Below are 15,213 nucleotides of genomic sequence, written 5' to 3'. Positions count from 1 at the left end.
AACGAAAGAGAAAAGGAAGAAATACTTAGTACAATGTCGAGATATCATGATGACCCCGCAGAAGGTGGTCATACAGGAATTACACGTACGTACGGAAAAATCAAGAGATATTTTTATTGGAAGAATATGAAAAAGGATATATCCAAGTACATTAAGGCATGCAAGCAATGCCAAATGTCCAAAACTATAAGACATTCAAAAACCCCACTAACGTTGACAGAAACGCCTAGCAATGCGTTTGATATTGTGCTAATCGATACCATTGGTCCATTACCGGAAACGGAAAATGGCAATGAATACGCCGTCACTATTATATGTGACTTAACTAAATATTTGGTAACAATACCTGTACCAAATAAAAGCGCAAAAACGATCGCTAAGGCCATATTTGAAAATTTTATACTGGTACATGGCCCAATGAAGACGTTCATTACGGACATGGGAACAGAATATAAAAATTCAATAATGACCGATCTTTGTAAATATTTAAAAATTAACAATGTTACATCGACTGCTCACCACCACCAAACACTAGGGACTGTTGAACGCAATCACCGAACTTTCAACGAGTACATTAGATCGTACATTAATGTTGATAAAAGTGATTGGGACGAGTGGATAAAATACTTTACGTATTGTTTTAACACCACTCCTTCAAGTGTACATGGATATTGTCCATACGAGTTGGTCTATGGAAGAGTTCCTAATAACTTTCAAACATTTAGTAAAATAACCCAAGTAGATCCTATTTATAATATAGAAGATTATAGTGAGGAAGTAAAATTTAGATTAGAAACTGCCTATACTAGAGCAAAAATGCTTCTCGAAAAGGCCAAAATAAAACAAAAAGAAAATTATGATAAGGAAACAAGAAATATAGAGTTAACCGTAGGAGATAAGGTATTATTAAAAAATGAAGCAGGACATAAGTTAGACAATAAATACGTAGGACCATTTACAGTAATAAATTTAGTCGAAAAAGGTAATGTAGTAATACAAAATAATAAAAGGAAAACACAAATGGTACATAAGGATAGGTTAAAATTATTTAATGAATAATTATTTTCATAGATTTAGTTAATTAATTACATTTAATGATGTTATAAAAATAAAAAAAAATAAAAAAAAAAAAAAAAAATTTTTTTTGACACTAAATGTATAACTTAACATACTTAACTTATCAACTTACATTAATATACATAACATTTATCTTAGAGAATAATTTCTTAACATAGTTATTACATTATTCCTCTAAAAGGGGAGGTGTAGTGCGCATACACATATTGACACAGCACATAAATAATCTTTAGTTTATTCCCATACTTTGTTTGCGATATTTATGCAACGGGAATTAGACACCACGCGATAAGCGTCGTGGAATGTGCTGGCTAGTTAAATATGTTTATGCACACTTAATATAAACTGCATGTGCTTGCGCTGCGACGTTTTGCACATGTATTAGTATAAGTGTTATGTACATGCGCTGTGTCGCTATGTACTTAGACGTTAAGCATAATAACTTTGATGTACACAATTTCAATAAAGATTTAGACATGAAACTATACGGTTATCTTTCATTTGCTTACACTATTTTTATTGACAATTTTATAGAAGGAAAAAAATTCTACAAAATAAAAAAAATGTTTTATGATAAAAAAACTACCACTTATATAAACTCTCAAAGTTATAAATAAATTATGATTTAAATAATTTAACTTATGTTTGGGCACAATATTTTTTTTGTCTTTTAAGTTTAATACTTAATTTTATGTTTATGTATTCATTTTTATTTACAATTTTTAATTTAATTTTAATTTAAACTTTATTTGCATAACATTTTAATTTAATTATTTATTTAATTGAAAAGTATCTTGAGAAACCACGCTACCCAACTGACGCCATTCAACGTTTTTCCCTTAATCCCATTCTCTCACTTTTTGACATTCGCTGTCACACATATCTTGGATGACCACATGTTGTTTAAATTTTAAAGGTGACCAGTTCTGCATTTCTGTTGTTGCTTTACAGTCGGCCCTTCCTAACGTTAAGCATCCTCGCGCTCTGAATCAGTTTCTTCTTCGTACGGTAATTGACACCATGGCTTCAGGATATCAGACGCATAGACTGATTTGCAGTGCCATTGTTTTCGATCGGATTCTGGTAGGTCTTCAATGACATAACGGTCATTATCGCGAGCTTCGGTAACTACGAACACTCCTTTATACCGACATTCATGTTTACGGGACATGCCAATGGATGCTGGTTCTCGTTCTGCCAAAACTAAATAAACCGTCTGCATATTTCGTTGGTTTCGTATTTTTGCCGTCGAAACGTGTTTTAGCATAAGGTCGTTTGCTATCAGTATTATTAACAGCATTTACTCGCCGTCGATGGAGTTCGTTTTGGGGGTCTTGAACAATTTACTGAAGCGTGGCCTGACTCCCACAATTGTATCACATAATAGTCTTTCCCTTATTGAAAGATTGAAGATTTTGTTCACTTTCATTCGCATCGCGGAAACGATTATTGTTTATCTTACCACAATTTTGTAGAAAGTTCTCGCACATTTCAAAATGTCCACAAATAGCCAAGGCTGCACAAACTTTCAATGCTCAAATTTCAGGTTTTGTCACTTATTTTTATTTAATTAGTGACACCAACCAAAGCGCTTGCCGTGCTTTAAATTAGAACGAGCTTATAAACTACAGCTTTATTTGGAAACACAAGTTCAACGAATTGAAAGTTAATCTTTGAGCTTGCCTATTTTTGTTTCAAAGCTATTCTTTTTGTAGAGACAACTGTTATGCATATTTTTTAACTTACTATATGTAAAGCGCCTTTTTTGGGTGCAATTTTACAAAGAAGCTATGCAAATGTTTCTCTACAAGATCGCTTATCGCATTAAGGAAAAGCTGAACAATATTATTGTTCATATTTCCTATAATTCTAATTTTTAATTGTCAATTTTTTCTTGCCGATAATGAGTTCTAAGCCTGGCACTTGCAGTCCAAACAAATTATATACGGACTATAAACTAATTAAATAAAATTCGATTATTTCCAAAGACCACTGATGAAGAGTACTTGGCAAACTCGAAACAGCGTTGTATGGTCAGCCAAATTTCAATAAATTAAAAATAAAAAATTTTTGTCTTTGTCCTTTCTTTGCTATTCGAATCCGTCTAACTTTTAAATAGTTTCTTTCGTCATAAAAAGACACGCCATTATCGGCAAGAAAAAATTAACCTTAATTTACCTTATGTTTAGGAACAATATTTTTTTTATTTTTTTTTTTATATATCCAAAAGAAAGGTTTCAATAGCAATGCACTTCATATTCCTTATTCCCTTCCATTAATATTTAATTATTCAAACAAAAATAAAAAAAACATACAAATAAGCTAAGAGATACTCACCACAGTAGTTGATATAACGTCACCGCTTCACTGCTGTACATTTACCTGTGCAACAAATCTTACGTATTTTTGATTTTATCTAAATTTGTAACTATCACTAGAAAATAAACAAAAAAAAAATCAATTCAGAAGTGTAAGCTTGCATAAAGTTTAAACGTCTAAAACTGCTCTCATAGAAAAATACGCAGGAGGAGTAGGTACAAACGTACGTACGGAAAAATCAAGAGATATTTTTATTGGAAGAATATGAAAAAGGATATATCCAAGTACATTAAGGCATGCAAGCAATGCCAAATGTCCAAAACTATAAGACATTCAAAAACCCCACTAACGTTGACAGAAACGCCTAGCAATGCGTTTGATATTGTGCTAATCGATACCATTGGTCCATTACCGGAAACGGAAAATGGCAATGAATACGCCGTCACTATTATATGTGACTTAACTAAATATTTGGTAACAATACCTGTACCAAATAAAAGCGCAAAAACGATCGCTAAGGCCATATTTGAAAATTTTATACTGGTACATGGCCCAATGAAGACGTTCATTACGGACATGGGAACAGAATATAAAAATTCAATAATGACCGATCTTTGTAAATATTTAAAAATTAACAATGTTACATCGACTGCTCACCACCACCAAACACTAGGGACTGTTGAACGCAATCACCGAACTTTCAACGAGTACATTAGATCGTACATTAATGTTGATAAAAGTGATTGGGACGAGTGGATAAAATACTTTACGTATTGTTTTAACACCACTCCTTCAAGTGTACATGGATATTGTCCATACGAGTTGGTCTATGGAAGAGTTCCTAATAACTTTCAAACATTTAGTAAAATAACCCAAGTAGATCCTATTTATAATATAGAAGATTATAGTGAGGAAGTAAAATTTAGATTAGAAACTGCCTATACTAGAGCAAAAATGCTTCTCGAAAAGGCCAAAATAAAACAAAAAGAAAATTATGATAAGGAAACAAGAAATATAGAGTTAACCGTAGGAGATAAGGTATTATTAAAAAATGAAGCAGGACATAAGTTAGACAATAAATACGTAGGACCATTTACAGTAATAAATTTAGTCGAAAAAGGTAATGTAGTAATACAAAATAATAAAAGGAAAACACAAATGGTACATAAGGATAGGTTAAAATTATTTAATGAATAATTATTTTCATAGATTTAGTTAATTAATTACATTTAATGATGTTATAAAAATAAAAAAAAATAAAAAAAAAAAAAAAAAAATTTTTTTGATACTAAATGTATAACTTAACATACTTAACTTATCAACTTACATTAATATACATAACATTTATCTTAGAGAATAATTTCTCTAAGATAATTAAATCACCGTCTGCATATTTCGTTGGTTTCATATTTTTGCCGTCGAAACGTGTTTTAGCATAAGGTCGTTTGCTATCAGTATTATTAACAGCATTTACTCGCCGTCGATGGAGTTCGTTTTGGGGGTCTTGCACAATTTACTGAAGCGTGGCCTGACTCCCACAATTGTATCACATAATAGTCTTTCCCTTATTGAAAGATTGAAGATTTTGTTCACTTTCATTCGCATCGCGGAAACGATTATTGTTTATCTTACCACAATTTTGTAGAAAGTTCTCGCACATTTCACGCATTATCGTTATATAAACTATCGAAGTTATGATTTAAATAATTTACCTTAATAGCAAAGAAAGGACAGAGACAAAAATTTTTTATTTTTAATTTATTGAAATTTGGCTGACCATACAACGCTGTTTCGAGTATTGCCAAGTACTCTTCATCAGTGGTCTTTGGAAATAATCGAATTTTATTTAATTAGTTTATAGTCCGTATATAATTTGTTCGGACTGCAAGTGCCAGGCTTAAAACTCGCGCCTGTCAAATTAGAAGCGATGACTAATCGTGTTTATCCACAAATAGCCAAGGCTGCACAAACTTTCATTGCTCAAATTCTAGGTTTTGTCACTTATTATTATTTAATTAGTGACACCAACCAAAGCACTTGCCGTGTTTTAAATTAGAACGAGCTTATAAACTACAGCTTTATTTGAAACGAACTTGTGTTTCCAAATAAAGCTGTAGTTTATAAGCTCGTTCTAATTTAAAGCACGGCAAGTGCTTTGGTTGGTTTTTCCAAATAAAGCTGTAGTTTATAAGCTCGTTATAAGTGACAAAACCTGGAATTTGAGCATTGAAAGTTTGTGCAGCCTTGGTTATTTGTGGATAAACATGATTAGTCAACGCTTCTAATTTGACAGACACGAGTTCTAAGCCTGACACTTGCAGTCCGAACAAATTATATACGGACTATAAACTAATTAAATAAAATTCGATTATTTCCAAACACCACTGATGAAGAGTACTTGGCAATACTCGAAACAGCGTTGTATGGTCAGCCAAATTTCAATAAATTAAAAATAAAAAATTTTTGTCTTTGTCCTTTCTTTGCTATTCGAATCCGTCTAACTTTTAAATAGTTTCTTTCGTCATAAAAAGACACGCCATTATCGGCAAGAAAAAATTAACCTTAATTTACCTTATGTTTAGGAACAATATTTTTTTTATTTTTTTTTTTATATATCCAAAAGAAAGGTTTCAATAGCAATGCACTTCATATTCCTTATTCCCTTCCATTAATATTTAATTATTCAAACAAAAATAAAAAAAACATACAAATAAGCTAAGAGATACTCACCACAGTAGTTGATATAACGTCACCGCTTCACTGCTGTACATTTACCTGTGCAACAAATCTTACGTATTTTTGATTTTATCTAAATTTGTAACTATCACTAGAAAATAAACAAAAAAAAAATCAATTCAGAAGTGTAAGCTTGCATAAAGTTTAAACGTCTAAAACTGCTCTCATAGAAAAATACGCAGGAGGAGTAGGTACGTTACTGGAGTCTTTGCTGTTGGGATGAAAGGCAGGTACCGAAGATATTTTTCTAATGATTATTGGTTGTGACGGCAAAGGATCTACATATGTTAGAGCCCGTTGGCGATAGGTTGTAATTTTAGTAACGCTACAGTCACAAAAAAAAACACAACGCACCGCACTCTATTGTCTTCAATTTACATTTAATTATTTTAGAATATTTCGGTATGGCTTTCACGTTATATAGTTTACACTTAAAATATAGTCTTAGTGATTTAAAAAAAAATCGTTGTCTATGATTCTAATTAGATTATTTTAATTTTTTCAGTTGAATTCACGTTCGGCTTTTTGTAAAAAAAATATATTCATATTTTGTATATACTTAAACTTAGTATTTTACTCTGCAGTTTTACTGATTTTCAAATTCGTTGTGTATAATTTTATTTAGATTACTTTAATTTTCCCGGTTGATCATATTCATGTTTTATATATATTTAAACCAAAAAGGACAAGCTGCCCCTAATAAAATTGCTCGACCTCCTCCTATTGTTATCAATGGCATAAATGATTTCAAAAAATTGCATTTCTGTGGAAAACCTCCACGATGTTTTAAATGCGCTGGTAAACAATTAACTTTGAAGTGCCAAAAGACACTGTCCGATAAGCCTAAATGCTGCAACTGTGGCGAACCGCATCCAGCAAACTATCGTGGTTGTATATTTGCTAAAGAATTACAAAGAATAAAATTAAAAAACAAAGGTGACAAAACTAAGGCTGACGAAAATAATCAAGTTGCTGTAACAAAAAGTAAATCCAAAATTACTGGACCTACTAGTGTTAGAACAGTCACTTACGCCCAAACTGTAAAGGGACCCATTCAAAGTACTGAATCACAAAGCAACAACGCGTTGTCAATTATCTTAACAAAACTTAATCTACAAGAAGAGGTATTTAAACCCTCGAACAATGTCTGAGCGTGCTTGAGCACAATATGCAATTTTTAGATTATGATTAATCGTTTGAAACTATTCTTATAGAATGCGAATGGCTTAACCAAACATAAAAATGAACTCGAAGTCGTATTAAATAGCGAAAACATTGATATCGGTTTAATCGCTGAAACTCATTTTACTAAGCAATCGCACATAACGTTTAAAAACTATATTCTATACCATACCATACATCCCGATAATTGCGCTAGGGGTGGCAGCGCTGTCATAATTAGAAACTCGATAAAACATCACTTACTAGAACAATTTAGCACAATTGAATTTCAAGCTACTTCTGCATTATATAGCATTATATAGTCCTCCCAGACATCAGTTGAAGTGCGCAGACTACTTATCTCTTTTTAACCGGTTTCAAGGCCGTTTTATAATTGGAGGAGACTTCAACGCAAAAAATAGACTTACTCCAACGAAAAGAAGAGAAATGTACAAAGCCATGCAACTTGTAATGTTTAATGAATGCTGGTATGTAAGCAAGATCTCCCAATAACGTGAGACGTAATATATATGAACAGTTATTCCTGCTTAATACGAGCATGCATCCTAATCCTATTGATGCAATCAAGAACAAGTAATGAAGCGGCTTGTTTCCGCTGGTAACTAGGCCAGTGTTACGTGGCCAGAAGGGTGTGAGAATAAAATCAATAACGCATCAGTTTGCAGTCATAAGTATATTCTGATTTTATTTAACAATAATTTGGGTTTTTATACAATATTCTAGTTTGTAGCGATCTCAAGACTCCGCCTCTTCATTCCAGACCAAACCTGGAAAAGTATAACGGCAGCCAATCAAAGTGATTGCTGACCTTGCAGAATGCATTGCATTGCAACTACACTGTTTGCTCATTTAGGTCAAACGTTATAGTTATTATTAGAGTGCATTGACAATATTGCTTGCACATGTCTATTGCAATATAGGAAATATTATTATTGAAAGTATTGTAACATGTGTTCAGCAATCGTCAAATATTGGAACAGCGTGTGGCAATACTTTCGTTGGTAATACGAAACTCTTTTGTTTATGTCGCTTTACTTATGCTTCTTGTGCGGTAATTCATAAATTTGCTTATTTTAATTTATAAGTAATGTTAAGTGTGTTAAGTTATTGTAAAATAAAACAGTTTGCAAAGCTTTTAAGATTTTAACCTAGTTTATTTATTATATTGATAGTAGCAGTTTTTAATATATATATTATTTCATTCGCTCCAAAGCAACCAAAAAAAACCTCCACTCTACGCGTCGTATTTCGCCATACTCCTCTTTAAACGTCAAACGCTCGATTTGCTATTTTTGCACACTCATGGTTGCATTTTCGTATTTTAATTTTTCGTGTTTTTACAGTCGGCCTCCTGACATCTCAAAGCGACCCCGCTTTGTCCGTCGATTCGGCAACGTTATCATTGTCGTCATCATCGTCGTTATCAGCCTCGCTGCTACTGTCATCGTAAGGCAACTGACACCATCGCTTGATCTTATCGAACGAATACACCGAGGTGTACTGCCGCTGTGTTCGTTTGGAGTTGGGTAAATCGTTGACTACATATCGGTCTTTGTCGAGTACTTTAGTAATAATGAAGGGGCCTTTATAACGCGGCTCTAGTTTCCTCGACTCACCCGTGCTATACGGCTCGTTTTGGACTAATACTAGATCACCCTCTTGAAATTTCGTTGGCTGTAAGTACCGCTTGTCGTATCGGCTTTTAGCTTTAGCTCGCTCATCAGTAATTCGTTCTGCAATCGTTCTGCGTAAATCCGTTAATTGATCAGTAGTCAGAGTGTCGTCGTTATGTAGAGTTAGAATTAATGCGTTCTGAAGTATATCACGAGGTTGATAACCATACAGCAACTCGTACGGTGTGCATTTCGTTGTCGCATTCTCCATCGTATTTAGGCACCATTTCAATCTTACCATATTTTCGTCCCATCGTTTGTCAACCGTATTTGTTGGTAACAGCATCGATAATATTGTTCGATTAGTCCGTTCGGCATGAGCATTTGCTCGTGGAGTTCTTACTGCATTTTTAATATGTCGAATATGGTTCCGAGTACAAAACCTCTCGAAATCTTTCGCTGTGAACGCAGTCCCTCGATCAGTAATTATTTTCGTTGGCATTCCACAGTAACTTATAACTTCATTTACTGCGCTGAGTACGTGCTTTGTCGCGGTACTTTTAACTGGCTTTAGTACGGTAAATTTCGAAAAAGCATCTACTATAACGAGTAGATATTCATTTCGTTTCACACTTTTAGGAAATGGTCCTAAGTGATCCATATGTATGGTCTTGAATGGTACAGGTTCTATTTTATCGAAATGGTAAATTCCTTCCCTTTTCCCCCCTGGCTGTTTATTATACGCACATTCAACACAAGATTTAATATAATTCTTTGTGAAGTTTCGCATTCGTGGAAACCATAGATGGGTTTTAATTCGGTTTATCGTCTTTTCAACGCTCATGTGTCCTGCGCTATCATGACAGTCCCGAAGAACTCGATGTCTTAAACGTTTCGGCACGACCCATAAAAGCTTATCATCAACCATACGATACAGCCGACCGTTATGTATTTTATAACCATCGCTTTCATGCTGTTGCCGACCGTTATCGTTATGTGATTGCTGACCGTTTTTACGTTGACGTTGCTGACCGTTTTTACGTTGACGTTGCTGATCGTTTTGACGTTGACGTTGCTGATCGTTTTGACGTTGACGTTGCTGACCGTTTTTACGTTGACGTTGCTGACCGTTTTGACGTTGACGTCGTCGACGGTGTTTACGTTGACGTGTCTCATCATTTGGCTGTTGTTGCCCATCGTAGTTGTGATGTTCTTGACGACCCGAGTTACGCTGTTGATCGTTATCATAACTACGATGTGACAGACCATCGCCACATTGCTGCAGATCACATTGTGACTTTATTTGTTGCTGATTATCGTTATCGTGCTGTTGCTGACCGTTACCGTTATGTGATTGCTGACCGTTTTTACGTTGACGTTGCTGACCGTTTTGACGTTGACGTCGTCGACGGTGTTTACGTTGACGTGTCTCATCATTTTGCTGTTGCTGCCCATCGTAGTTGTAATGTTCTTGACGACCCGAGTTACGCTGTTGATCGTTATCATAACTACGATGTGACAGACCATTAATATTTCTCGATACTGTTTTCCGTATAAGACTGCACTGGCTACCTGTATCAAGTAGTGCTGTACATTGTCTACCATTTATGTATACTTCTCTGATCGATTCTTTGGTGCGTTCAATTCGACGCACACTTGACTCCCCACAGTGCGTACTCTGACCTTTTGGGTGAACTCTTCCGCAATTGTTACACCGTTGTCTACGTTGTGGCTTTGAACATTCGCGCGAAAAATGTCCCGCTTCACCGCAATTGAAGCAAGCTCTAACCTTCGGTTCCGTTCTAAACTGTTTCTGTCCGGAGTTTTCATTTGCGTCTACACTTACGCTCGAATTTATTATCGGATTTGACGATGAATTTGCCAAAGCTATTTTGTTCGTTCCATGTTGCATATTGCGTAAAAAGTCCTCAATACTTTCGCGAAAATCTTTTAAATTATTAAACCGTAGCGGTGCGATCGCCGCTTGCAATTTAGTGTCGTTTAGTCCATTGCGAGTATATTTTATAATGGCACTATCACTTATCTTGTATCGTCGGCCAAGTGCCGCAATTCGAAAACAATAGTCAATGATGCCTTCATTAACATTACGTACCGCTTGACTCAATTCAAAATTAATGTCAGCTTCGTCACATTTTACATCAAATTCTGCACGCAACTTATTCGAAAAACTGCTCCACTCGCTATCAAATTCTTGTAGAGAATCCAGCCACAACCGCGCTACTCCTTTTAACTTTCCATAAACGGCTAGCAATAGTTGTTTTTCATTCCATTGGAATGCATTAAAAGATCTTTCGACGCGATTGATAAATTGTCCAACCGTAACACCATTTTTATCTGTTGGATCGAACACGGGTATCGTTTCGCTGATATCTTTTACCGACCCATGTTGTGGTAAATCGTTAACCACTGTAGATGTAATTTCCGTCTTCTGATTTTCATTTTTTTCGCTCACGTTTTCCGTAGGTTTACTTCGTGTCACGTTTTCTATGCCCATTACAAGTTGTTGAATCATTCGTTCCATATTATCTATTCGTGAATTGATCACATCTACCGGCTCGCGGATTTCGTCTGCTTTCAGGTGCTCTGTCAGACGCAATACTAACTGCGCTTTGTTGCCCGTCGTATCTAAACCTTCTTCCTCCAACGCCTCCTTCAGCTCGCTTAAACGCATATCCTTCAACTTCACCATTCTCATTTTATTACCGCCGTTAATTTATAAACAACAAATTTCGTTCCCGTTTCGTTTTGTTTTTCTTTATACCTTAACTTCGCTTTCGCGCATGTTAATGTGTTGAAGCGCTAGCGCTCCCAAGGACACACTCACACGTTTCGGCTAGGCGCTGTTTATCCCACTTCTGATTTTTGTTAAGTTATTGTAAAATAAAACAGTTTGCAAAGCTTTTAAGATTTTAACCTAGTTTATTTATTATATTGATAGTAGCAGTGTTTAATATATATATTATTTCATTCGCTCCAAAGCAACCAAAAAAACCTCCACTCTACGCGTCGTATTTCGCCATACTCCTCTTTAAACGTCAAACGCTCGATTTGCTATTTTTGCACACTCATGGTTGCATTTTCGTATTTTAATTTTTCGTGTTTTTACAAGTGGCTAATAGGTAAGTGAGGTAGGTCCACTACACCCTTGCCCTTAAGAAAAACTTATTACGTGAAAAATGAACGGAATAATTTTTTTTTTGTTTATGGTGAAGTCGTGGAATCGCTTTACATGTTTTCTTTACTTATATTTTTATCTTATATATACATTTTAGTATATTTTATATTTTGTTTTGTCTAATGTGTCTTATTCGTAACATATTTATACTTATTCATAATTTATGTATGTTGTATTGAAATGATATGTAAAATAATAATTTTTACATACGATTAATTTAAAATACATTTTTGTTTATGTTATAGACATATTCCTAAGTATTTTTTTAATTGGTTATTATGAAATTCTTTACAACTGTTTCTTATCTTAATAATGGAATTTGTTCCATTTGTGTTTATAATTTTGTATGGTCCGTGATATGGACTCTGGTGTTTTAGTTTATTTTCATTTTTTACATACACCATTCTCCAATTTCGAAATTAGATTTGTTTATATTTTTGTCATATTCTTGTTTTCTTTTTATTTTTACTGTATTTATTAATTTTCTGGCCTTTGAAATTGAATTTTTTAGCCGAATATGCAATTCGTTTGCATAATTTTCAATGTCATAGCATTTGTTTACTTTATTTATATTGTCGCTTGGTAGCGATGGTAATTTACCATATACCAGCTCATAAGGTGAATAACCAGTGTCTATGTGAGGTGTTGTGTTGTATGCGAATGTGTAATATGGTATCCATTTGTGCCTTTCGTAATCGTCAGCAAAAGTAAATATTCGTTTAATTTTCTGTGGTTTCGTTCTAGTGACCCAATTGTTTGATGATGATACGGAGTTGAAAATATTTGCTTTGTATTTAGTAATGTGCATACATTGTGCATTAGTTCATTAATAAATTCTGTCCCTCTGTCAGATTTTAATGTTTGTATGAAACCATATTTAAGAATGAGTTGTTCAACTAGCGTAGTTGCAATAGTTTTTGCATCTTTAGTTTCGATTGGATGTGCTATAACGAATTTTGATAAATCGCATTGCATCGTTAATATGTATCTGTAGCCGTTTGAGATACGAAGTGGGCCTACTGTGTCGATTGAGACTGTACTGAATGTTGAAGTTGGTGTGTCTGTCACTACAAGCGATTCTTTAATATGTTTTATTGTTTTATTCTGTGCGCATTTTGTGCAATTGTTGATAAATTCTTTAACCATTTGCCGCATATTTTTCCATATATATCTTTGTTTTAATTTTAAAATTGTCTTCCTAACACCTAAATGGCCTGATATGTTGGAAGTATGGAATTCGTCTATTAATTTGTATTTAAGTATCGCACCATTTATTTCTTTTGGAGCTTTATATATTAATATTCTTATTGGCGCGCTTTTATTTTATTTGAGCTCATTATATTTATTCTTGAATGCATTCATCTTAATATTTTCAAATATATATTCTTGTTTACAAAGGGCTAGCTCCTTTATATGTGAACTGTGCATAGTACTATGTAGTTTCTCCAACATTGAATCTAGTTTCAAAGGGTCATCGCTACATGTAACTTGCACTTCATTATTAATTATTTCAATTGTAGTACTACTTTCTTTATCAATTTTAAATTTTAATTTCTTTAAATTTTTAACGTCATTAAAGGATGTGCATTTCCATATGTGAAGTTGATCAGACTTCTTTGGAGATGTATCTCTAATGCGTTCCGCGGATAATTCATTGTATTCATTTTTCTTATATATTTTCGCTTCTTTATTTTCATTATTTTTACATACATGCTTAATTTCTTCATTCTTACTTAATTTTGCGGCCTTGATCCTTGTTAAAATGTTAATTTTTATATTTCCTACGTCATTTTCTATGGTAGGTATCATTGCTTTCAGTGTATCGCTATCTATTTTGATGCGTGACAGTGCATCTGCGTTTGTATTTATTTTGCCTTGTTTGTAAATAATTTCAAAATCATAATCAGATAAATCTACTCTGATTCTTGTCATTTTGGATGACGGATTTTTATGTGTAAATAATGAAACTAGTGATCTGTGGTCTGTTACCACGATGAATTTTCTACTATAAAGATATGTTCTAAACTGGTTGATGCCCCAAAGAATGGCTAATAATTCTTTTTCGATTATGGGCTTATTGATATCATGTTTTTGCAGGGCTTTACTTGCATAAGCAATTGGCAAATCATGACCTATTTCGCCTTGTGATAATATTGCTCCTAGGGCAAAGTCAGATGCGTCAGTTGTTAGTATAAATGGTTTGTCGAAATTTAGATTTGTGCAAAATCCGGTATGAATCGTCTGTAATAATTGCAAAATGCAATAAATCTTCGTGTTTCGTCTGCATTCGTTGGTTAATTGATTTTGTAGTTTTAGTATAGTGGTTGTTGTTTTATATTTACTTGATAACAGGTTTTTTAATTCTTCTAGTGTTGTGGGCTGTTGAATCGCAGTTATGTTTGTTCGTACTATTTGCGATAATTTTACATACAGTATGAAATCAATAAGTGAATTTTTGCCTGAAGGCGTTAGACCATTGTAAATAATTTCAATTATTTTTATGAAACGTTCCAAATCTCTGTGATTTCCTGAGAAGCTGGGAATAGCCTTTGTAGCTACCTCTAAATTGAAATCAGACATGGTTCTTGTTGTGGTATGAGATTCAGTGTTTGAATTTTCAGGATTGTAGGTGATTGGTGTTGATATAGAGTGTGGTATTGACATATCAATGTTGTATTGTGATAATATTTTTATCAATTTGTCTCTTAAATGCCAGAAAATATCTAAACCAGTCTCTTTATCAGTCTCTTTATGTTCTTTTGAAAATGTATCGTTGTATACGTTTAGTATACTTCGTATTGATTCTAATATGGAGAAAAGTGTTTGTAAATGCTTGTTTACAGTATCTTCCTTGATTTTTATAGTTTTATTTAAGCATTTATATGCTTTATTAAAATTTTCTTTTTCGACTAATATATTTTGGTAAATACTAATTGGTATTTTGGTAATATATTTTGCCATGTGGCCATTATATTTTCTTATTCATATTTGTACCTGTTGTCTACGTTTTAATTTTTTATAAATTTGCTTGACGATAAATGAGATTATTATTATTATTACAGTTACTAATAATATCATTTCTAAATAACT

General features: G+C 33.6%; 1 protein-coding gene across 1 annotated transcript; it reads right to left on the bottom strand.

The window, feature by feature from the left end:
• Positions 1–8,514: 8,514 nt before the first annotated feature.
• Positions 8,515–9,434, bottom strand: LOC119672922. The gene has a single exon (XM_038084093.1). The coding sequence runs from the start codon at positions 9,427–9,429 to the stop codon at positions 8,674–8,676; it is 756 nt and encodes a 251-aa protein (XP_037940021.1). The 5' UTR covers positions 9,430–9,434; the 3' UTR covers positions 8,515–8,673.
• Between the last annotated feature and the right edge of the window lie 5,779 nt (positions 9,435–15,213).

The sequence above is a fragment of the Teleopsis dalmanni genome, chromosome 1 (assembly GCF_002237135.1).
Source record: "Teleopsis dalmanni isolate 2A chromosome 1, ASM223713v2, whole genome shotgun sequence".
Lineage (NCBI taxonomy): Eukaryota > Metazoa > Arthropoda > Insecta > Diptera > Diopsidae > Teleopsis > Teleopsis dalmanni.
The sequence above is the reverse complement of the archived record's forward strand: the minus strand, read 5'-3'. Positions and strand labels throughout refer to the sequence as shown.

Bases quoted from the DNA above. Each gene is read 5' to 3' on its own strand.
- LOC119672922 (XM_038084093.1), bottom strand. From the start codon at position 9,429: ATGCCAACGAAAATAATTACTGATCGAGGGACTGCGTTCACAGCGAAA.